General features: G+C 46.2%; 1 protein-coding gene across 1 annotated transcript in view; it reads left to right on the forward strand.

Annotated features, from left to right (window-relative positions):
- The window catches only part of xkr4 (XK related 4), an 81,134-nt gene that overhangs the window by 42,340 nt on the left and 13,422 nt on the right, over positions 1-25,372 (forward strand). Inside the window, exon 2 of the mRNA XM_072668569.1 lies at positions 14,307-14,506. Coding sequence (XP_072524670.1) covers positions 14,307-14,506 — 200 coding nt within the window. The remainder of the gene's footprint in view (positions 1-14,306; positions 14,507-25,372) is intronic.

Consider the following 25,372-nt stretch of genomic DNA (forward strand, 5'->3'; position numbering starts at 1 on the left):
AAGCATCATGGCATCAAGGTTTCATTAGTTCCAGGTGTCATTAACGGAATTTATGTTCACTGCAGGGCCAAATGGTCACTTAGGCCGCACTGTACTGTTCCACGCCGGGATGGACCTGTTAGACTACAACTACAAGGCTAATGTAGCTAGCTAATGCTAGCTAACGTACTGATGCAGTAATTCATCTATTAGCATTGTTTAATCTGCATGCATAAATCACACTCATCTCAAACCAAGTCAAGGCCATTGGGGTTAAAGGCCATTTTTTAAATGTAAATAATGTTTGAATCCACTTCAGCAAACCACTGAAACTAACTCCATGATGTTTGATGCGAATGTGTGACGACTCTGCCATTTTCTGTACTGAAAATATAAAGACTCTGGATCTTGCGGCATGAAGACCCCAAATGTAGAGCCAATCAGCTGAGTTATTAAGCCCTACCAAACCAAAAGTTCTGTGGCCACACTCTCACACACACACACACACACACACACACACACACACACACACACACACACACACACACACCCAGAGCGGTGGGCAGCCAACTCCAGCGCCCGGGGAGCAGAGAGGGTAAAGGGCCTTCCTCAAGGGCCCAACAGTGGCAGCTTGCCGAGCCCGGGAATCGAACCCACAACCCTGTTATCGATATCCCGACGCTCTAACCGCTGAGCCACCACTGCCCCTAATAAAAAAGGGACTAATAAAAAGGCTATGTATGTATAAGTTAGGGTACTTAATCTCAAAGTGCCCGTATGCGATTCTGGTAGCATGTGCGCTAACACTGAGCTAACAGTGGTGCATATAGACAGTTTGGGCTGTTTTTTGAAGTTGTGAAAGACATTCTGTAGCAGATGTTAGCATATGCTAGAGCTTGAATGTAACAGTTATACACAGATTTCCATTTCGGACTGACTGAACGCCATTGCTGAAGCTTGTACACATGTTTGCAGTCAGTCCAGGGTTTGGTGGGCGACAGTGAGTTGCCTGCCTCCCAAACCACTACACTATTACGCTAATGAATGCGCCTCTAATGGTGGTGCACTATACTTTACATGCAACGTAGCGCAGTAGTATGCGGTTTGGGATGCAGCCAGCCCTCATTAAATGGGCCACTGCCCACTTCGTCCACCATCTCTGAAGTTTCAGGGTTACAGCCATGTACAGCTGACAGAGGGCTGTCAAAACTGCTCTCCTGAGAGCTAATAAAGGTCCGTATTGTTTCCATTTAAATGGAAATCGCAGAAGTTTTGTTCCAAGGACTTCCAGAAGGCCTAGCAAGTGGATTTTTTATGATTTTTTTCACAAAATTGATCCCTCAAAATGTGATTGTTTGACGCTACTGTCCGTTTCTGATTAGGCTGGTAGTTAATCAGTGTGTTAGGCCTTCAGTGCATAGAAGAATGATCTTAGCTGTAATACCTACATACCATGAAGAAAACCGAAGCACAGCAGGTAGTGTGTGGGCTGTAAAGCTCCAGGGGTGCTTGAGGTTGTGGGTTCGATATTTGCTTTGGTCCTTGCTGTGAAGAGTTAGGTGTGTTTTTCTTTGTGGATCTCCTCTGGGTTCTCCCACCTCCCAAAAACCCAAAACCGCATCATAATTGTTTAATAATAGGTTTGTGCAGGTACCCTGCCAGGGGGTATTCCTACCTCATATCTAACTGATTCCAAATACACTGTATGGACAAAAGTATTGGGACACTTGCTTCATTATCCGCTCTTGTTAGAGTAACTGTCTCTAATGTCCTGGAAAGGCTTTGTACTGTATTGTGGAGCACTTCTGTGGGAATTTGTGCATTAGTGAGGTCCCTAACTCCCCAGCTCTTCCCAACAGTATTGGATAGAGTAAAAGCTCAGTTCCACTGCTCCACAACCTGGCATTAGGTATGGTACCCCAATCATTAGTTGCATCATATCTCTTCTAGCAGAAGCATTTAGCAATAGCTCGCTGTAGTATGACAACGGTCTTCACATCTTTAACAACCCTGCTCGAAATGGACTTGTCCGTCACTGCCAGGCCACCACACAGTCCCACACAGAGTATCGATTGGCAGCTGGAGGGGGGAGTGCTCAGACGCACTCTTAAGTGAAGCTCCATTTTCCTTCCTCCATGACAGCGATTCCGCTTTCTAGCCGTAGCTGCGTTAGCTCGGTGCCGGGGGGACTCCAACTCCATAATCCACTCTCGGAAGCGTTTCCTCTGGAGGCCTGCAGGCCTCGCTGCTTTTGCACTGGAGCAGAAGAAGAGCCAGCCTGTCAGTCACACTGTCCCAACCCAACCCTCCACAAATACCACCCCCACCCCCCACCCCCCAGCCCCTCCGCACCCCTCTTGGCTGTAAAAGCAAAGCCTTGTTCCCGACCCACTGCTTTGCACGCTGACTTTAGCGGGTCAAGTGCTCTTAACCATCAAACGAAATAAATAAATAACCCGCGGAAATGCATGTCACTCAATAGCGGCTCTCCTTATGTAACGGTGGTGTCCAATGTGCTCCACGACTGTGGGGGTGCAGGGTAAAAATAGAAGCATTTTAACAGGTTTATTCGAGGCATCTGATGCACTGAATTGACTTGATAGTAATGCTGTACTGTATGTATACATGAATACAGCAGTGACGTTGTGATCGTTTCCAGTTTAACCTTTACACTTCACATAATAGAAGATGATGATTTCTGTTCAAAAGTATTCAGACACTCCATCTTAGCAGTGATTGCATCTATCAAGAAAAGCACTGCTGATTAAACAATACGCCCTGGAGCAGCTGCACATGAGCCATGTGAAGGACACCATAGCCAATGCCAAGCCTCACCAAGTGGGGTTTATTGCCCCCCAGTATTGGAGTTCTGGACCAGTGGAAATGTTTTCCCTGGAGTGATGGAGCTCCATTCAAATACATTTGGGACAAGAGAGCTCAATCCTGGTTCTAGTGATCTATCAGCATGCAGAGACTAGCTCCAACCCAAATAACTCTAAAACACTTAATGAAGGCCTTTGGGGGTTTCTGAATATTAGAGTCAGGTGTGTTGGGTCTAAGCTGTTCAGGGTGGTAGGTCTTCTGGACCTGGATTGGGCACCCCTACTTGATGGGTATAATGCCCCCCTGCATTGGGAAGGTATTCCCTAGAGTAATGGAGCTCTATCCAATACCTTTGGGGCAAGAGTGCTCAATTCTGGTTCTAGTGATCTACCAGCCTGCAGAGATTAGATTTACATTTACAGCATTAAGCAGAAGCTCTTACAAAAGTGCTTCGCTATTTACTCAAGAATAACCTCAGCTAGATTAAATAGACCAAAGTTCAAAGATACCTCTAAGCTTAGATATTCAGTAGCTCTAAGTTTAGGTATCCAGTAGATATAACCATAGCAAATGTAAAGCACCTAAAAGGCTTTTGGAAGCTTCTGAATATTAGAGCCAGGTTAGTTGGGTCTGAGCTGTCTGGGGTGGTAGATCTTCAGGACCAGGATTGGGCACCCCTACTTTTTAAAGCCCCCCAGCATTGGAGCTGAAAAACAGTGGAAAGGTATTCCCTAGAGTAATGGAGCACCATCCAGTACCTTTGGAGCTCAGTCCAAACGTACCAAACAGTAATACACCTAACGAAGGCCTTTGGGGGTTTCTGAATATTAGAGCCAGATGTGTTAGGTCTGAGCTGCCCCGGGTGGCCCACTCTTGCTTTGGGAAGCATTGGATAGAGGAAGATGAAGCCTCCCAGCATTAGGCTGTGGAGCAGTAGAACTGTATTCCTTTGGGTGATTGTGCTCCATCCAATACAAGAGTGGAACAAGAGTGCTCAATCCTGGTTCTGAATGCAATCAAATCTTCATGGCAATGTTCCAACATCTAGTGTAAAGTCTTTCTATGTAGCTATGTATTCCATTTAAATTACAGTAGTAGCTGAGGAATAGGGGATATCCATGCACTGTACAGTCCCTTCAGTGGCAGAACCTGAAATTAGCCTAGGTAGGTCAACCTGGGAACCTAACCTAAGAACTAAGAACCTAAGAATTCTTGCTTCTCCTATGTAGGGAAACACACGCCACACCCTCTACACTACCACTGTGTCTCTATAGAACCTGGATACGCCTCCTGAATGGCAGTAATGAATAAACAATGACCCTTCCCCTCTCATGTGACCGCACTGTGAGGTTCATTCTCAGGTCAGAGTGGCCTGCTGTCTGTCTGATATCCGATCCGCTCGATCCCATAAAAACCTCCATCATCACACACACACACACACACACACACACACACACATAACACACAGTGGGCTCAGCTTCCAGCCTCTCTCTCTCTCTCTCTCTCTCTCTGTCCTGTAAGCACCTAAGCAGCTAGTCAAATTCGTGGAGCCCATATATGTTGAGCTAACAAATGCCATTGCTTGAGGTTCAGCTAGGCTGCTAATCGCTGATATTTGCTAGCTAGTAATGCTCTGTGGTGTTGTAAACCCTACTTTACAGTGTCCTCTTATTTTACATTTTAAAAAAGAGGACACTGGGGACACATTGTGGTTAGGATGTTATGGCCAGGCGGCTTCAAGTAGGCCTAAGTTGTAGGACAATAGCAGTGTGTTTGTGTAGCCACGTTTACATGCAGCCTGATAATCCATTCATAATTCGGCTAATAGCTCAATCGGAATATATTATGTCCAACTGAGCCCATTCCAGATACAATTTGTATCCGATTACATTCCCAATTGGAAAGTGGAAGCATGCTTTGCTCACGGCAACGCAGTACTCGATGTAGGAGCCTAGTTTGTACAGCAGCAACACGTCAGTAACATGCATTATTACTGGAATGGGGCTCTTATGGTATGTCCTCGAGATATTCCTTTATCGAGTTGCATAAAACCATGATTGACTGCCGAGTTGTGCAGAAATTTTGCTTCCACTCAGAATCCGTGAATCCCTTCAGTACGACTCTCTCCCACCCTTCTTTACTGGCCACTTTCATCCAGAGGTTTTGTGACGTCTGTGGTGGGAATGGCATCCAGAATGGTTGCGCCGCAAGAATGGTTCCCACCTCCTTGCCGTCACTAGGCTGTTGCTGTGTGGTTGCTATGGTATCCCAGGTGGTTGCTATGGTGCTGCTGCTAAGTGGTTGCTATAGTGTTGCTAGGTGTTTGATATGGTGTTGATAAATTGCTAGGTTGCTAGGTGGTTGCTATGGTTGTGCTAGGTGTTTCCTTCGGTGTTACTGAGTGGTTGCAAGACGCTTGCTATGATGTTGCTAAGTGGTTGCTGTGGTATCCTACATGATTGGTATGGTGTTGCTAAGTGGTTGCTATATGGTTACTAAGTGGGTGGTGGGTGCTTGCTATGGTATTGTCCTAGGTGGCTGACCAGGGGGGAAGTGTATAATAAAATGAATGAATGGTTGTGCCACAGAATGGTTCGCACTTCTATGTCGTCACTAGGTTGTTGCTGTGTGGTTGCTATGGTGCTGCTGCTAAGGGGTTGCTAGGTGGTTGCTATGGTGTTGCTAAGTTGCAAAGTGGGTGCTTGGTGTTTAATTAAGTGTTACTGAGTGATTGCAAGATGCTTGCTATGATGTTACTAAGTAGTTGCCATGGTATCCTACATAATTGGTATGGTGTTGCTAAGTGGTTGCTATATGGTTGGTACGCTATCCCAGGTGGTTGCTATGGTGTTGCAAGGTGGTTGCTATGGTATTTCTAAGTGATTGCTATGGTGTTGCTAAGTGATTGCTATATGGGTGTTAGGTAATTGCTGTGGTTTCCCAGGTGGTTGCCATGGTGTTGCTAGGTGGTTGACCAGGGAAAAAGTGGACAATAAAAGGAATTAATGAGTGAATTAATTCAGGGACCATGGAGGATATTTCGCCCAGCACTGGGGCATTCCTCCTCCTGGGCTCTTCTCCCTCTCTCAGCAGGAGAGTGGGAGTTAAGCGCTTCATAGACGTCCACACAGGACCACAATCCTCCCTGTCCTGTCCACATTACGTCCTGCTAATGAGCTGTCCCATTCTGCAAGATTAAAAGCACTTGCAGTACTGCACACACTGCACACCCGTGTGCGGAATTACAAACAGTGTTTAGGATCATTAGCTTGAAGTACATGCCACTAGTATGTACAGAAACAGGGGGGTAGTAAGGGTTCAGACCCCGGTTTTCTATCACTACAGAGGATACAAGTATTGGGACACCTGCTTATTCATTGTTTCCTTCAAAATCACGGCTGTTAAAAATGTCTCTACTGTCCAGGGACGAAGGCTTCCTAGGTCAGTTTGTTGGATTATCACCGCCAACACCATCATCTGAATAGTACTGGATTGAGCACCAACCATCATCATAGAGAACCCAGGTCCTCTGCTCCACAGCTCAATGCTGGGGGGGCTTTATATCCCATTAGCCCACCCCTTAGGCATTAGGCATGATGTAATGGTTCATGTTTATCTGCTTCAGAGAGTCCTATTCTATTGGCAATACTTCTCTACATGGAAGTGTGTGTGTGTGCATTTGCACATCCATTTCAGTAATGGGGCAGCTTAAAGTAGCTGATTGGTTCATTAGAAGGGGTGTCCACAAACATTTGGACATACAGTGCAACTAAGGTTTTCTAAGCACAGAGAAACAAGGCCTGTGGAAATCAGTGGTTTCCTCCAGACGCTCCAGACGCAGCAGACGAGGAGCGGGCCGAACGGCGCTGGTGTGGAGTGTTTCTTTAAGGGTGGTTCCCCCTGTCAGAAATGTTATTTCTGCATCATATTAAATTCAGCCTCCGCTTAATCACAACAAAGACACACGTTCCAGCATGACTTTGCACCTTTTACGCTACTCATTACTGCACGATGAAGAGACGTGTGTAGTTCTGACTTGGAGGGCAGGGAATCAGCGGAGGGTTTGGCGTGTTTTGCAGCGTGTGATGTGATTGATGCAATAGAAAATAGCCCTGAAAGCATGATGCAATGTGTGATAACAACACAGAACGCATCTGAGCTCCTCTCGGAGGGCTGTTATCCAGCATGTGATTGGCAGGTGAGGGAGAATGTGATCTCTCTGGAGTGGCAGTGGTGTGTGCTCGTTTGTGTGCGTGTGAGTGTGTATATGAGCTTAATGAGGGAATGATGAGGATGGGGTGGACGATGTGTGGCCAGTGTGAGCTGAAGCAGAGATATGTGGAAGATTTCTATCTGCAAGACAACCAGCAGGCCTAAAGGCTAGCCTGGACCAAAGGTTTACACACACACACACACACACACACACATTTGGTGCATATGACCCATATACATATATAAACACGGACTGTGGCGCATTGATTGCTTGGTACCACTCGCCAGAACCGTCGTTCCCCTCTTGCATCATTGGCCCATGGTGCACCACTATTATGCCATTGGGAGGCACTCAATGTCCATTCACCCAATATACACTTTCACTACAACAATGTATGTGGTGGGACTGGCATCAAGATTGGTCATCCAGATTGGTCATCCAGATTGGACACACTTCCAGCCTTCACTCAGTACCCTGTTTTCATTACCTTTCATGACGTCCTTAGCCCATGACATTTACATTCAAGGCATTTAGCAGACGCTCTCTTCTCCACTCAGAAAAGACCCTTAGCTAGTTTGTATCGGCTAGAATCCAGAAGATAGCTCTAAGCTTAGATACTACTAAATACAAAAGTCCATTACGGAGACCACAATACTCTGTGTAACACTCTGTGTACACTACACTCTGCCTGAGTAGTAGAAGACAGTAAGCGACTCTGCCGTTCGGACACCCAGGGGAAGCTCGTTCCACCACTTCGGTGCCAGGACAGAAAAAAGCCTGGACGCTCGTCTTCCGTGGATCTTAAAGGATGGCGGGTCGAGCCGAGCCGTACTTGAAGCTGGAAGGGCTCTTGGTGCAGATCTGATTTTGACCTTCGACATCAAGTACGGAGGGGCTTGTCGATTCTTGGCTTTTTAGGCCAGTGTCAGGGCGTCAGGCGTCTCATATATATATATATATATATATAATGGCCTGCAAAGGCCCTGGCTCCTTTATATATTAATATTTAAAATGTATTATAATTAAATGAATTATTATATATAATATTATATATATATATACATATATATGAATGCCTCCTCTGTTCCGAGACCCACAAGAGCACAGACAGACATGTTGTTTCTATGCTTTAAATCCCGAGAGCTGATTTCTAGAAACAATATGCACGTGCCAGCTAGTCCAAGTGTGTGTGTGTGTGTGTGTGTGTGTGTGTGTCTTGCCTGTTCACCCCAGTGGTTTTCTTTTCCCTTGCCTCCATGTGATCAGCTACATGTCACTGGTCCCTTTAGACATCCATTAAAGCATGAAACACACTAATGAGCCTGCCCGAGTTACAGCACGTGTGTGTTTGATGCTCCGCTGCTTGCATGGATTCTGCATTAATGCATGTAGATGCATTGCTCTCCATGCCACTGCGTGCTGCACATCTGTTCCACAGCCCTCCATGCTCCGTCAGCTCCACAGCTAATCCTGTCACCTGATAGGGAAGCACGTTAGCATCTGGCTAATCCCGTTTTCAGATGGGAAAGTGGGGGGAGGAGGTTGTAATATGAGTTTTTGTGAGTGAACTTTCTTTTATTTTGTTCATGTGTTAATTTTACTGTGCTTGTTTGTGACTAACAGACCTATGTGTCGTTGTGTAGTTGGGCATTGTGTCCATATTAGGAAAATCGGCAGTTCTTCAAAAAATGGCGCTGTGGTAAAGAAAAGTGTTCCAAACCTGGTGTTTTCCTTTGTCCTGGTGTTTTCCTCCCCCGAATATCAGTGGATTATCTGAACTCCCTGTCAAAAGAGTCAAAATATGACTATTGCTACATGCTTATAGCAAACTAGGGAAGTAAGTCTATTAACAAAGATACCAGAACTTCAGCCTGAATCTGTGGTAAACATTAATGCGCTACACCCGATACGTCGCGTAGCTGGGCCTAATCGCACCACGGAAGGGTACGGAGAGAGGTAATTGTGTGCCTTGGGAAATATCACTTGCTGCTAATCAAAATATACAGCTGTCTTTAATCAGCTGTGTGTTTAATCAGGGTGTGTTTTAGCATATTAGCATGTTAGCATTAGTTTGGCCGCTGCTCTACATATGAAACATATTACAATCTCTGTCATCCAGTCGAGTTTACATACCTCATAGGTGATTTACACATTTATAAATATACACTATATGCACAAAAGTATTGGGACACACCTCTTAATCGTTGGATTCAGGTGCAGTCTACCTTTACACACATTAGCAGAGCTGGCCCAAGGCATACTCGAATTATGTGGATGCTTAGGGGGCCCCCAAGAGCACCAAAATATCATGAAAAAAAAAAATTATATATATATATTTTACAAATAACATTGAAAAATAAAATGAAATGGTATTACACAGGTAAAAGTTTGGCACATCAATACTAGGTTAATCAATTCCTGCTGTTGGCTGCTGCCACTGTTGGGCAAATACAAATACGTGCCGCTTGGGTGGTCGATAAAGGCCAGGCGCTTCAAAGTATTACACAATATCTCTCTTCCTATGAAATGATGAAGAGTGTGGTGCAGAGGTGGTGGTTTGGGGGGCCCAAAATGAAACTCTGCTTAGGGCCCATAAAGGCTTGGGCTGGCCCTGCACATTAGTGAAAGAATGGCTGATTCTAAAGAGCTATGGCTGTGCCTATGGATTTAGAATGGGAGATCCTGCGGGTTTAATGTGAAGGGGTTGGTGTGTACTACCCTTTGCACAGATCTGATTGGCTGAGTAGCCCCACGTTTGATATTTACAACGAATGCGATTGGTCTGTGAGTTTCCTGGGCCGCTAAAGCTAAACCGTAAAGACTAAACAAGTTAGCCAGTCAAAATAAACACGCCGTCAAAATGAAGTAGTTCTCATTAGTCTGGGTCTGGACCTTTTCTTATTTTGTACCGGGGTACCTGAGGTACGGAGAACCTCTGCTATTCACAGATTAAAGGATTTTGTGGTACTGGGTGCTTAGAGCTGCTGCCTCTAAGGCAGGGAAAAAGTCAGATAGCGCTTCACTGACCCAGCAGGCAGGAAGCTTTTGTGCCAGAGCCTGTGTGTTAGGACTTCTCGGTGCATGTGTGTGAGTGTGTGTATGTGTGTCTGTAGCCTGCTGGAAAGCGGAAAGCGCAGTGCTGTGCCTGTACCTGTAGGCATCTGGTCCTACTACTGCAAGTCTGCCAAAAAAGTGACCTGTCCCTGGGCCATCCTCCAGGGCTGCCGAGCACCACAGTTTACCCCTATGACCCCGATAGGCATGCAGCCAAGGAGCCATTTTACACACACTCACACACTCACACACACACATACTTCCCTCTGCATACTGCACCTTTACCGTTAAAGGACCCCTTTAGCAGTACTCTTACCGTTACTCTTGCCCCAAACCCCCACCCACCCCAAGTCCACGCATTGTGTAGCAGATAAACATGAACCCATTGGCACCATGATGCCTAATGCCGAGGGGCTAGAGGGGTATAAAGACCCCCAGCATTGGGCTGTGGAGCAGTGGGACTGTGTTCTCTGGAATAATGGTTGGTGCTCCATCCAATATTCTTGGGATAAGTTGGGGATGATGAGGTAAGGTGTTGTTCATTCTTCAACATCCTGACCTCGCTAACACTCAAGGTCGCTTATTGCAATCAAATCCTCACAGCAATGTTTCCGAATCTAGTAAAAAGCCTTCTTTTTTACTGGACAGTAGAATTTAATACCCTTGATCTTGGAAAAAAGTGTCCCAGTGAGCAGGTGTCCCAATACTTTTGTCCATTTAGTGTCTGTCAGCGCCAGGAAGAGCAGTGAGCCCTTTAGTATGTCTGCCTCGAACATAAATACGAGTACTTTAGAACCTTTACCACTCTTTAAACTACACACTACGACCCGTTTACGGAACGTCCTTGAGCCATTTCCGGTTCCGCGTTCCAGTGCGAATGTGTCCCGAACCAAACAGACTCGCGGAGAACAGGACAAAATGAAATATTCAACTGACTCCAAGCTCTAAAGCCTAAACCTAACGTCGGCTCGAGCTCAGCGGAGGGAACCCTGGGTGTCACAAGCACATCTCGTCACACGTTTGTTGTTGCTGTAAAACCTCTCATTTGCATTAAGGCGACGCTCTAGATGTGTCAAGCTGGATGTTCATGCTTCTGAAACCCTGACCTATTTTTTATATCAAATAAAAGTTGAAGCCCTCCAGGAGCGGCATGTCAAAATCGAGTGTTTACTCCATGGGCTCCTTAACTCAGTTGGAGCGTGCGAGGTGTTGGACTGTGTGTGAGAGAGAGAGAGAGGGGGAGAGAGAGGGAGAGACGGATGGCACACGGTTTGCTCTGTGCTGAGAGGGAACGATGAGTTGTTAGTGAGTGGTCTGGAAGTAGCCAGTAAATCTGCTTAGTACAAGATTTAGCCAGCATTCCTCAGATCCATCTCATTGGAATGAAGACACTGGTCCTACATAACACCATTACATCGATAGACTTGCGCCATTTGTCTAAAGTGTGTGGACGCTAGAGCTTGACAGATCGATGGGATATGGGATATCGGTAGCGAACGATTTTCAGCCTATGCCAGGGTTACACTGCACAATGTGTACCCCGATTGTAGGCCCGATTCTCAGTCTCAGTCCACAGTTTGAGAGAGAATCGAGTAGTGTGTGAGGGGCGCAGACCCCGTTTTTTGGCCTTCCGATCGTGTTTTAGACCAGTCGGAGCGTATCAAACGTATGACTGATCAGCGACTCGATCTGAAAGGGTCCTGTCAATAGCAAATAATTGACTCCGGAAAGTGCCGTTTTAGGCCTGTCTTTATTCTAATTTTACGTTCCACCTTAAATGATGCAAGCAGCTCGATTCTGGGGCTAGCACATGTCCAATACAGCCGCGCAATTTAAGGTGGAACGGAAATTTGTGTAAGAAGCCAACATCTGCCCTGAGCGTACGGTCGTCCCCAATATGTGCTGTGCTCCTCAGCTCCAGCTCCCTCTGTCGTCTTTACGGACCACGCTAACTCTAAATCTTCTCACCCACAAACTCACTGAAAGCCAGTCTTCATGTTTATTTGGTTTGGGGTCAGCGCAAATCTGCGTTGCCAAGGTAACGTGTTCAGTTCGGTTCATCAACAGGTTGGCATCGTGTAGTGGATGATCCCTGGTCATTCGGTGTGCGATGGACGCCTTAATCTTGGTGACGGATCTCATCTAGGCCTTGTATGCAGTGTACAACCCAGATGCGACCCATGTTTAACCCCTCCTGGTCCCATCACTGACCCCGGTGGGCATCCCCATGTGGGGCCAACATGGAACCCGAGGACTAAACTTGCTCGTTCCCACTTGGGCCACTCGTTCCCTGCCTTAGAGGCAGCCATAGGGCTGATATGCTCCCTGATATTCAGGCGCCCTGCACTGGGCTAAATCATGTGTTTATCCGCAGCACACTCTGCCGCCAAGCTCCTTCTTTCCCTGAGAACAAGCTGGATTCATTAACCTTTCAGATCACGCTACACACACACACACACAGCCAAGCGCCCGTTGCCATAGCAGTACACACGGAATTGTTCCACAAGACCCTTTGAAACTTTCCGCCGGCTCGGAAGCAGCCGCCGCCGCAGTTTGTTTGTTTGCCTTTGCGGTTTAGCGAGGATGTCCAAAAAAAGTACAATTTCAAAGAAAGGCCTTAATTGCTCCACAGCGCGAGCCTTTGGGCTGTTACTGGAGTTCACGAGTTTAAGAAAAGTGCTGCTTCCCAAAAACGCCTCTCAAACGTTGTGGAGGAACACTTCCGAGACTGCTGATTGGCCCTCCGCCAATGCGGGGTTTCTGACCGCACCTGTCAGGTGGAAGGTTGGGCGGTAGTGTGCGGCCTCATCGTGATCCCATTCGGCTCTCCGGGAGCAAAAGGTGCGCTATTAAATATTGAGAGCCATTTGGGTTTTTGGGAAGGAGGATTAAAATGGCTGATATAAACGTAGATAATTGGAAATAGCTAGCAGCTTCCGTCGAGAAAAATGTTCCACTTTTACAAAAGCAAATTAAGCGCTGCGTGTGCCTGAGGGGATAGGACGGGCCACTGGAAAAAAAAAAAAAGGTTAGTTATTTAACTGCAGCTGGAGACGGCTTTACTCCAGAAAATAGTAGACCACTGCATTCACGATATCTTAGTAAATGAGGATGTTCTATACAGTATAGCTCAGAATTGGGATGTCATGATACCAAACATTTGATAGTTGTCACCAATACCACTAAAATTCTATGGATCTTGGTACCAATTTCGATTCTAAGAGAGTAGGGTGGAGCCTTTGGTTAATACCGTGTTCACATCTTCTCTTCAAATAAGTACAAAAAAATTCATATGAAAAACATTTACTAAAAATATATATTTAAAAACATTGTGCCAAAATTTAATTCCAAACAAATCAACTATTTAGTTTGATTGCATAGCATTTCTCCTGCAGTCCCCAGCTGCTAAAATATATTTTAAATAATAATAATAATAATAATAATACAAATAATCTAGCTGTAATAATTTTTCCTTTTTTATTTACCCAATTTTACATGACCCAACCCAACATCCCACTTATTAGTGCTCCCTCCCGACACATCCACACCCAGCTACCGCCTCTTTTTTTGAAACTGCTGCCAATGCAACGCCACCAGGCAAGGTAGTTAGATCACGTCAACTAAAGAAGCACACATCAGATATCAAACTGCATTGATTAATTGACTGCATCTAGGGTCAGCGACCAATCGTGTTCATTAAAAATGCCTTAAGACATTATTAACTGAGAAACTATTGTAAATTAATGTTTTTTATGTCCTCCATATGATTGGAACACATCATAGCCACATCATATATACATTTTTTATTGTCTCTATTTTGTTTCCTATTACCTATGATCCAAATACAGCCAATTCTGAATGAACTGTTTATAAGATATCATGAAAACCCCAACAAATACTTATATTGTCTTATTTAGCTCCGCCTATTAAGCCCTGCCCATTCACACTAAAGTTAGAAAGAGTGTTTCAGTCTGGACTGCTTTCTAGCCTCTCCCCACAGGCCCCCTAGTGGTCATTCAGGCTAGTGGGATGTAAATTAACTGGTTTCATTTTAATGCTAGGTCAGCATTTAGAATCCATCAGTGCCGTCTCTGAGCTACCATGTTTTCAGTGCTGTATAAATAAGGCTTTTGTTCTTGTTGGATGCGCTATGTTTTTTGTTGTCAATCACATTAATGATAACGTGACAATATGCACTATGTAAAAAGCTTCCTCTGTATGTGTGTGTGCTCCTCAGGTACTTCCACACCATCTACCTGGGCATCCGGAGCAGGCAGAGTGGAGAAAATGACCGCTGGAGGTTCTACTGGAGGATGGTCTATGAGTACGCCGATGTCAGCATGCTCCATCTGCTTGCCACGTTCCTGGAGAGCGCCCCCCAGCTGGTCCTCCAGCTCTGCATCATCATACAGACGCATAAGCTCCAGGCCGTCCAAGGTAACAGCAGAGCGCTCAGCTTCTTAGCTTTTCAGAGCTTTTGAACTGTAAAATCCCAGACTTCTTACCTTCTACAGTGTATTATTCAGTAACTACACGACCAACAACGCAAACTGGCTGAGCTATTCTTAAGTTGTAGGAGGTTTGCAACAGAAGTCTGGACTTGCTGGCCAGGGGTTTTAACAGAGCATTGCCTAGACAGTGTGGGATATATTAGGCAGCAAGCGAAGAGTCAGTTCTTGAAGGTGATGTGTTGGAAGCAAGAAAATGGGCCTCGGAGCCACTTTGACAACGATCGTTTAGTGCCGGCTAGACGACTGGGTCAGAGCATCTCCAAAACATCAGCCAGGTCTTGTGGGGGTTTTCCTGGAATGGCATGGTCAGTACCTACCAAAAGTGATTCAAGGAAAGACAGCTGGTGTACTGGACTCACTGACCGGACTAAAGGATCTACTGCTAGCATCTTGGTTCCAGATACCACAGAACACCTTCAGCGGTCTTGTGGAGTCCATGCCTTGCTGGCCCAGGGAAGACCTACTCACTATAATAAGGCTCTATAGCTGGTTCCCTCTCTGGACACACCATAGCTGACTAGGAGCCCGCCGCTAGCCTTGTTATTTTCAAAGGTTCTCTGAACGATTTCAGTTGTCTGGCCATCATAATGATTTTCTCCACATTTCTCCCATTTCTCCCACATCCAGCATCAACATGAGGAGGTTACCTACACCTGAACATGCGCCGCTGTTCCAGAATAATCCAAATTATTCAAGGGGTCATAATGTTTTGGCTGGTTATCTACAAATCCACTGCCAGAACCTGCAAGTGGTCACAGTTGCAGAAACAGCTGATTGCATTTGAACAGATGAAGAAAACAAAAATAGCAGCTCATCTAAAGGTTCAGGGAAAGAGATCACCCACTATTACTATCAGAACCGCTCCACAAACACAACGGTACTTTTATAGAGCCTGTGTGTGTGTGTGTGTGTCATTAGAGGGCTGCACATAAAACAAACCATTCGTCTGCAGAAGCAGACGACACACATTTAATAGGTCGCCGCGCAGACAAAAGACGTGCCTGGTGGATTGAAGAAAAAGGGCTGTGTGAGGTTTGAAAGCCCCAGTCAGTTACGCGCAGTGTGAGGGAGAGTCTAGCAGACGACTCCAGAAATAGAGAGTGTGAGACGAGAATGCAGAAGTATTCGCCATCAAGGATAGAGGTAAATACTCGTTAATCAGCAGGTGGAGCGATATCTGGTAACTCTGGTATCTACAACTAACGCTTCGCCAGTGCAGTGCCTTCCCAGAGACCTGCGTCATCTCCAAGCATGACCAAGCAAGTACACTTGCCGGCCACTTTATTAGAAACCACAACCTTACGGCCCCACCTTCAGTGAGTGGAAGTACTAGGTAGGGTGTTTCTAATAAAGAGGCAGGCAGTGCAAGTATAGGGTAGGTGTTTCTAATAAAGTGGCTAGAGAGTGGAAGTACAAGGTATGGGTTTCTAATAAAGTGGCCACTAAGTGCAAATACAAGGTAGGTGTGTTTAATAAAGTGGCAAGTGAATGGAAGTACAAGGCAGGGGGTTGAGAAAGTACAGGGGAGCTGTTTCTAATAAAGTGGCCAGTGAATGAAAGTACTAGGTAGGGTGTTTCTAATAAAGTGGCCAGTTTATAGAAGGATAAGATCATGTTCCCAATAAAGTGGCCAGTGAATGAAAGTACAAGGTATGGGTTATTAATAAAGTGGCCAGTTTGGAGAAGGATAAGATCATGTTTCCAATAAAGTGGCCAGTCAATGGAAGTACAAGGTATGGGTCTCTTATAAAGTGGCAGGTAGTGCAAGTACAGGGCAGGTGTTTCCAATAAAGTGTCCAGTGAATGGAGGTACAAGTTAGTAAGGTTTCTAATAGTGGCAGGTAGTGCAAGTACAAGGTAGGTGTTTCTAATAAAGTGGCCAGTGAGTGAAAGTACAAGGTAGGTGTTTCCAATAAAGTGGCCGGTGAGTTAAAGTACAAGGTAGGGTTTTTTTTGAAGTACAAGGTATGTGTTTCTAATAAAGTGGCCAGTTTGTAGTTGTATATGATCATGTTTCTAATAAAGTGGCCAGTGAATGAAATACAGTTGGTGTTTGTTGAAGAACAGGACAGCTGTTTCTAATAAAGTGGACAATTAGAGGAGGTATTTAATTCCTTATTAAAGCTACTATTCAGTAACATATTAAGAGACTATCTCAAGGTTCTCCAGTTGTAGTCCTGGGGTGGACTTTGGGGTGGACAGTTCCCTGGTCAAACACACCTCATTAGCTAATTATCAAACCATCCCAGAGGTGAGTGTGAGAGCAGGGTTCTCCAGACTGGTACTGAGAAATGCTGGAAGTTTACTGCGGATGCAGCAGATGTGGACCAGGTTGGACGTGGCTGGAGTATTCCATGGTCTGACTCGATGCAAAGTTTTAAAAAAGGGAGCTCCAGAGTGTGAGGAGGAAAAAAAGGCAGACAGACCGACAGACAGACAGACAGACAGACAGACGAGGCCCTGCAGACTGTTGGTGTGTGCAGAAACTGCAGTAGCTATGGTAACTTCAGCGAGGCCTGAGAGAGTGAGTGAGAGAGTGTGTGAGGATGATAGGACGGACCCTGAGTGTAAAATGAGCAGCAGACATTAGGCTACAGTGCCCACGGTCGTGCCACGACTCGTTCAAATGTAAACCAGTGAAGCCTTCGTCTGAAGGCGATTCCCAGTTCTGGAAACCACAGCTTTGCTGGAAGGCCTCCGCACAGCCGGCTGCGGACACTGGAAGGCCCAAAATAGAGGCTGAGTAAGAAAGTGACATATTACTACAAGCAGAAAATTCTGGGTTTTAGCTCAGCGGAAAAAAAAAACACGGTCATCTACAGTATCCTAGACGATATACACTACATGTCCAAATGTTTGTGGACACCCTTTCTAATGAATGCATTCAGCTACTTTAAGTTGCACCCATTGCTGATACAGATGTGCAAATGCACACAGATACAGCTTGTCTGTTTGTAGAGAAGTGCTGCCAATAGAATAGGACTCTCAGGAGCAGATGAACAGGTGTGGGCTAGAGGGGTATGAAGCCCCCCAGCATTGAGCTGTGGACCAGTGGAGGAACTGTGTTCTCAGGAACGATGGATGGTTGATCCAATATGGTGAAGTGGAGTGGTGATCATCCAACATCCTGAACTCACTAACGCTCTTGTCTCTAAATGCAATCAAATCCTCACAGCAATGATTCCCTGGACAGTAGAAAGAGTTACTCCAACAAAAGCAGAAGGACAACCTCTTTTTTAATACCCTTGATTTCAGAAGAAACGAGAATGAATGAGCAGGTGTCCCAATACTTTTGTCCATAGTGTAGGTAAAGGCATTCTACCAGCTTAACCAAGCTGATCGACCACCATGATCAAGTTTCATCAAGCAGTTCCACCATCTTGGTCAAAGCTGGTCATGCTGTTTGATCACCAAACTGGTTTCGATTGACCAGCATGATCCCTAGCCTGGCCAAGCTGGTTGACCTCCATGACCAGCTGGACCAGCTTGATCAAACTGTTCTTAACCATTATCTTAACCGACATGACCAAGCTGATTGGCCTTCACGATCGGCTTGACGAAACTCACTGGCCGCCATGACCAGCTTGGTCAAACTGGTCAATTCATGTCGACCAGCATGAGCATCAGCTTTGCTCAACATGGTTGACCACTATGAGCAGCACGACCAAACCGGCTGATGACTAACCATGACTGGCTTGACCAAGCTGACCAAGCAGCATGACCAGCCTGACCTGCCTATCATGTAGATTGAAGAGCAGGGATTAGTGGCTACCTGGATTAGCGGCTACACTGGCATGCTAGTTCCATTCACTTCCACCCAGATATTAGCAGTTTTAGCATCTTTAGCTTAACGGTGCGTTAGTAAAATGACTTGCGCCTCTTCTTCCTGTGAACTGACTGAAGACATTCATCAACAGAGTAGAAATAAATGATTTGTTCCTCCTCAGGCTGAGCGCTGAGTGACGGCAGAAGAAGTCCAGGTGATTTACTAAATACACGCGAGCTCACTTCACCCGCCAGAGCTTTAGCTTAAAAAGGGTCTATTTTTCTCACAGAGGAGAAGCACAAAGTGCTCACTTTTGGCAAATCTCCTGATAAAGCGGTTGAAATCTCCCTTTGCCTCGCTTGGAAATGTACACACACACACACACACACACACACACACACACACACACACATCACAGCTGAGGCACCAAGGGACGTTAAATCTCCTTTACAGCAGTGGAAGTGGCAGTGTCTTTTAAGTGCAGTGACAGAGCTCGCTCACTCTCGCTCGCTCTTCTCCTGCCCTCTTTACCTCTTGCCTCTCTCTCTCTCTCTCTCCCAATCTCTGTTTCTCTAGCTGTCTCTCTGTTCTATCTTTCTCTCCCCACCCTCTCTCTCTCACCCTATCTCTATCTGTGATATCTCTCTCTCTCTCTCTCTATCTCTCTCTCTCTGTCTCTTTCTCTCTCTCTCTCTCTCACACACACACACACTCTCCCATTCTCTCTCTCTTTCTCACACACACTCTCCCATTCTCTCTCTCTCTCTGTTTCTCTCTCTCACACACACACTCTCCCAATCTCTCTCTCTCTTTCTCACACACACACTCTCCCAATCTCTCTCTCTCTCTCTCACACACACACACACACTCTCCCAATCTCTCTCTTTCTCTCTGTTTCTCTCTCTCACACACACACTCTCCCAACCTCTCTCTCTCTCTCTCTCTCTCTCTCTCTGTCTCTCACACACTTTCCCAAGTTCTCTCTCTCACTCTCTCACACACTCTCTCTCACACACTTTCCCAAGCTCTCTCTCCCTCTCTGTCACTCTCTCCTCTTCTCTCTCTCTCTCTCTCTCTCTCTCTCTCTCTCTCTCTCTCTCTCTCTCTGTTTTTGCTCAACAGGCAGGTTCTAGATAAGTTGCACTTTTCTCGTATTGTAATGCCTCTGCTCACACGCACAGCCGTTGACGCTCTGTGTTCTTGTAAACTACCAGAGCTCGTAGAACAGTAGCTGAGGCCACAGTGAGATCTCTCAGATGCTGTGAGCAGAGAGCATTTGCCTTATAGTTGGACATGTGTGTGCGCGCGAGTGTGTGTGTATATGTGTGTGTGTGTGTGGAACAAGGAGTGCCAGCATGCCAGGGAGAGCTGCTCCCAGCTGTAGCTACTGTCATTCAACGTTCACATCTCCTACAGCGAGGAGAGACAGAGAGAGAGAGAGAGAGAAGAGAGAAGAGAGTGACAGAAAGAGAGACAGAGAGAGAGAGAGAGAGAGAGGGAGAGAGAGAGAGAGAGAGAGAGAGAGAGAGAGAGAGAGAGAGAGAGTGACAGAAAGAGAGACAGAGAGAGAGATAGGGAGAGAAAGAGAGAGGGAGAGAGAGGGACAGAAAGAGAGACAGAGAGAGAGATAGGGAGAGAAAGAGAGAGGGAGAGAGAGAGAGACAGAGAGAAAGAGAGAGTGACAGAAAGAGAGACAGAGAGAGATAGGGAGAGAAAGAGAGAGGGACAGAGAGCGACAGAAAGAGAGACAGAGAGAGAGATAGGGAGAGAAAGAGAGAGGGGGAGAGAGTGACAGAAAGAGAGAGGGAGAGAGAGAGTGACAGAAAGAGAGACAGAGAGAGAGATAGGGAGAGAAAGAGAGAGAGAGAGAAAAGTGACAGAAAGAGAGACAGAGAAAGAGATAGGGAGAGAAAGAGAGAGGGAGAGAGAGCGACAGAAAGAGAGACAGAGAGAGAGATAGGGAGAGAAAGAGAGAGGGAGAGAGAGCGACAGAAAGAGAGACAGAGAGAGAGATAGGGAGAGAAAGAGAGAGGGAGAGAGAGCGACAGAAAGAGAGACAGAGAGAGAGATAGGGAGAGAAAGAGAGAGGGGGAGAGAGCGACAGAAAGAGAGACAGAGAGAGAGATAGGGAGAGAAAGAGAGAGGGAGAGAGAGCGACAGAAAGAGAGACAGAGAGAGAGATAGGGAGAGAAAGAGAGAGGGGGAGAGAGCGACAGAAAGAGAGACAGAGAGAGATAGGGAGAGAAAGAGAGAGGGGGAGAGAGCGACAGAAAGAGAGACAGAGAGAGTTGCACTACAACTACAAGGCTGATGTAGGTAGCTAACTCAAACCACCCCAAATAATGCCAAATAATGTTGGCAGTGCAGTTAGCACTATGCTAACGGATAGCAGCCACCGCATGCCAGGCATACATTCTAAAAGATCTCAGAACACAGAGAAATCAACCATCCACTGTCCACTACATCATTTACAAGTGATCACGCAGCCAGGTCAGGCTGGCTGAGCAAATTCAGTCCTACAGCAGACCACAAGATGCCTGAAGAGGTCTCCAACAGTCCTAGAATGGCACCACAGCAGCAGGTAGCTCTGTGCATTTACCGCCAGAAAGAGACCACACACGTTTGATTTTCATGGGAGGTGTGCAGGGAGGAAACCCATCAGAGCAAGGGTCAAGCAGAGAAACACCTAGACCAAGACCAGGACATCTGGACCAATGACACGTTGGACAGATGAATCCAAAGGTACATTGTTTGGACGCACGTTTGGCATAAACCAGACACAGCATTTGAGTCCAACTGTGAAGCATGGAGGTAACCATCATGGTTTGGGGCTGCTTCTCCACAGTAGGGCCTGGAAAGCTCCTAGGAATTTAAATTGTATCCGAAGACGCTGGAGGAAAGTGTGAGACCATCTGAAAGATTTCTGCCTGGAGGAGCGGGAAAAACGCTGACCACCACCAGCTATTAGGGTATAGGGTGTCCTCCGTCTTTTACTATTGTCCAAATGAAGATGACCAAATGTCCAGATGTTGCAAGGTTGACAAAGGTGTGCATGTGGTCTCCTAACATTTTCTCATCTATACAGAAGTACAGTACATAGATAGAGAAGAGAGGGGGGGAGAAACCTTCTACAGTCTACAGGTAAAGTCTAGAGGTTCTTGCCTGGTGGATCTGCTGGACTGCTCCTCGGCGCTGTTCCTCTGCCTTCTGCAGTGATGTTAAGATGATTGAATGGAGCCCGCTATTGATTTGTATTTCGCTCGTCTGCCATCAAAGAGCAATCGCTCAAAGCCTGAGAAGGACTCGGGTTCCTGTTGGCTTGTTCTTCAGACATTGCCTTTTTGAAGTCAGTCTCGGAGCACAGGCCAGGGGAGGAAAAGGGGGGTGGGGTGGGGTGGGATGCATGCTCCGGGCGTGTGTGATGTGTGTACTGTATGTATTCGGCGATGTCATTGCAAGCCTGGCGTGGACATCAGAGGCTGATCAGGAGCTGCTGATGTCATTGTTCAGGCTTTGATACAGGCCTCCAGGGGCCTCCGGGGGTCATCCAACATCCTAATCCTAATCCTAAAAACCCTGAATGCAACCAAATCCTCACAGCAATGCTGCTTCAAAATCTAGAAGAAAGTCTTCTTTCCTGGACAGTAGAGAGAGGATGAAGTTTTTTAATAACCCTGATTTAGCAGGAAACAACGAATGAGCAGGTGTCCCAATACCTTTGTCCATGTGGTGTAGCTCTGCGTGAAGGAGCTCTGGGATACTCTGGTTTATAAACAACTGGCTGCAGTCCTTACAGTTCTGTCAAGCAACAGAATCCAATGCATCCTGAGCCCAAACTCTATGATTATGGTGCAGTGAAGTGCATCAGCGCTCCGCTTCCTGCTGCTGCTGGTGCCACTGAGACAGGTGTTTCACGCTAATCCCTTAAAGCAACACTATGTAGCATTTTTTACCTTAAAATAGCAGCTGAATCACTGTGAGACAGGGAGAGCAGCGCCTCTATCATTGCTACTCCGGGCTCGGCACACAGCTAACTGCACTATGTAACTCTGGTGAAACAAGTGAATAGCATAAACAATATGTGTATATATGTGTAATATTACTCTACCGCCTCAGTCCACATGCTTCTTTTACTTTCAGTGATGGTTCTATTTCTCTCAGCTTGTCCAGAAATGCGTGTAAAGCCTAAAGTAGTGGTGGTTCAAAGCGCAAACTCCACTTCCCGACTGTAGGGGGACCCCAAGAGCAGTAAATGGCAATTCTCGTATAACACTTACTTAAAGAGTTGGTGTGTAAATCGGCCTTTAAAGGAACGCAGACACACTTTTCCCTGCCTGGGTCTTCATTACTGAGCAAATGCACTCTCAGTATCCAAAGGGTTACCTGACCTTCAGGACATCTGAAAAATGCACCTTAAGGGGACTAAAGCAAGTATGTGGAGGCGGGGTCTAGTGTGAAGAGGGCGGGTCAGAACGGAATTTTTTAACCCCTCGGGGGCGCACTAGGCAGGTTTGGAACAGCTAAACATATTTAAATACACTATATACAATATGGCCAAAAGTATTGGGACACCTGCTCTTTTTGTATTGTTTCTTCAGAAATTAAGGGTATTTTAAAAATAATGTATCCTGCTTGTGTTGGAGTAGCTGTCTCTACTGTCCAGGGAAGGTTTTCTACTCGATTTTCTCCATAGTGCTTCTTTAATTCTGTTCCTAAAAGCTCTGCTAGGCTCCTTCTTCACTTTGCCAAACTTTGTCACATGCGGATCGCTTGCGTTTCAGGCCCAGAGTTCTTCACCATCCGAACACAACCCAATAATACCAACACAGTTAGTAAACATACGCTAATATTCACATTCTGATCCATTATGGATTCAGTTCTGCAAAATAACAATACAATGGAACCAGGCTCTGCACCTGTGGATGGCTAAAAGGCTGTGTCCTGAACCACACTGGCAACTCTGCATGCACCTTCAGAAGTGAACGGGCGCACATTAACTGAATCTTCTAGTGTTTGTTAGCATCGTTAGCCTCACAGCTAATAGCCAAACTTTGACCCTGTTAACACCTGGTCACGTCGTGTGATTTTAGCCACGTACATTTACACTCTGGAGTCAAATGCGCCTCCCGCTAGTCAGACTGACTGCAGATTTCCTTTAACAAGGCAGACATATGCAAATGACATCTGTTCTGATTGGTGCTTTGCTTGCATGCCATGGAAAATTGGGTTTTCCATGATATGGGCCCTTTAAAAGGAGGAGACTGGCTTCAGCAAAGACACTGCAGTGATGTTTTACATAACCCCATCCCCTGTACAGCCCCCAGATACACACACACACACACACACACACACACACACACACTCACACACACACACACTCTCACACATACTCACTCCTCCCTCTGAGCCCATCTCAGAATTACCGCAGCCTCCGTGAGGAGCGGAGAGGAGCATTACGTCACCTCCCTGGACCGTTCCCGTGGCGACCGTCTCCTCGGGATGCGCTACATGTGCACGAGGCTGGGAAGGAGGGAAGGAGGGAGGGAGGTAGGGAAAGATGGAGGGAGTGGAAATGACAGAGAAAAGAGGAGCCTGCAGGCCAGGCTGGGACTCCAGAATAAAAATTACAGCCTGGCCTCAGCCAGTTAATTATCCCACTTCACAAAGTAGTCATTAAACCACGTCAGCGCGCTCGGCTCCTAATGGGCCGGATTTAATCTAAGTGGGTTAAATACATAAATACGGTACCAGAACAACAAAAAAATAAAACAGCCACAACAAACTTACAGATGCGTGAAGAAACTCTGGCGTAGATACAAGCTGACAGGCAGACAGGCTGCGTGACACGCTGACAGAATAGTGGCCAGTCGCATTGCTGTACCTGGCCGTATTTAAAGTGGTAGTTCGGTGAGAAATCCCAGCTGCACAGTTTTACACACACCTCGCATGTAGTTGCCCTGGCAAGTCATGTCCGGTGTCTGACGTTAGCTTCTTTAGTTTTGCACTGGAGCCACGAGGCTAATGCAGCTAACAGATAATAGAACCCCATAGTCACCAATTATTAGCATTGTGTAAACTACATGTTCTAATATCGCTGTGATGCTCCACTACATGTTGATGATGATCACCACCCCACCTCATCCCCAACTCCCAAATTCATCCCACCATCATCATTCCAGAGAACACAGCACAGTTCCTCCACTGCTCCACAGATCAATGCCGGGGGCTTTATACCCCTCTACTAGCCCACACCTGGTATTAGGCAGCATGGTGCCAATAGGTTCACGTATATCTGCATAGCCAGTGAGTCCAGAGCATCTGCTGGCAGTACTTCTCTACAGGGACTAGACAGGCCATGTGTGTGTGTGTGTGTACTGGGCAATTCAGGCTTTCCATGATCTAGAACCATACACACTAATGTTTTTCATCCAATCAGGGCCCTTCATTTAAAAAGTGTAGGACATGTGCAGTTACAGGCGCCCAGTTGAAATGCTTGGGAATCAGGGCTCCGATTCCCAAGCCATGCCATCTTGCCATCAGTGCCCGGAGTCAGAGGGAGCACAATTGGTCATGCTCTCTCCAGGTGGATGGATGGATAGCGAATAGATGGATCAAATTTATTTATACAATGTAGAAAATATGTTTGGGAATCACAGCAATAATGTTGGAAATGACCAAACTGAAGATCCAGGGAAAGGGTTAGCAACTTTTTTGGACGTTCCAGCATTCAAATGAAGCCGGTGGTAATGATTTATGACTGAAGGCCGTACTGGTGTAATCCTGGGAACATGAGACACCACACTTCTTTGCCGTCATATCTTCATGTCTCCGTCTGAAAGTGGACCTGAATGGACTGGACTGGTAGATCTCGTCGACTGCCCCTCTCATTGACTTCCTTTACTGCTGCGTCTGCAGCGCTGGCTTCTCTAAAGGAAGAATGAAAGGCGTTGCAGTGGCATCTACAGTTTATCAGCTCCTTCTAGTCCTGCTACTAACTGACCTAAATGAAAACTGACTGGCTTGGAA

Source organism: Salminus brasiliensis, chromosome 23 (assembly GCF_030463535.1).
Source record: "Salminus brasiliensis chromosome 23, fSalBra1.hap2, whole genome shotgun sequence".
Lineage (NCBI taxonomy): Eukaryota > Metazoa > Chordata > Actinopteri > Characiformes > Bryconidae > Salminus > Salminus brasiliensis.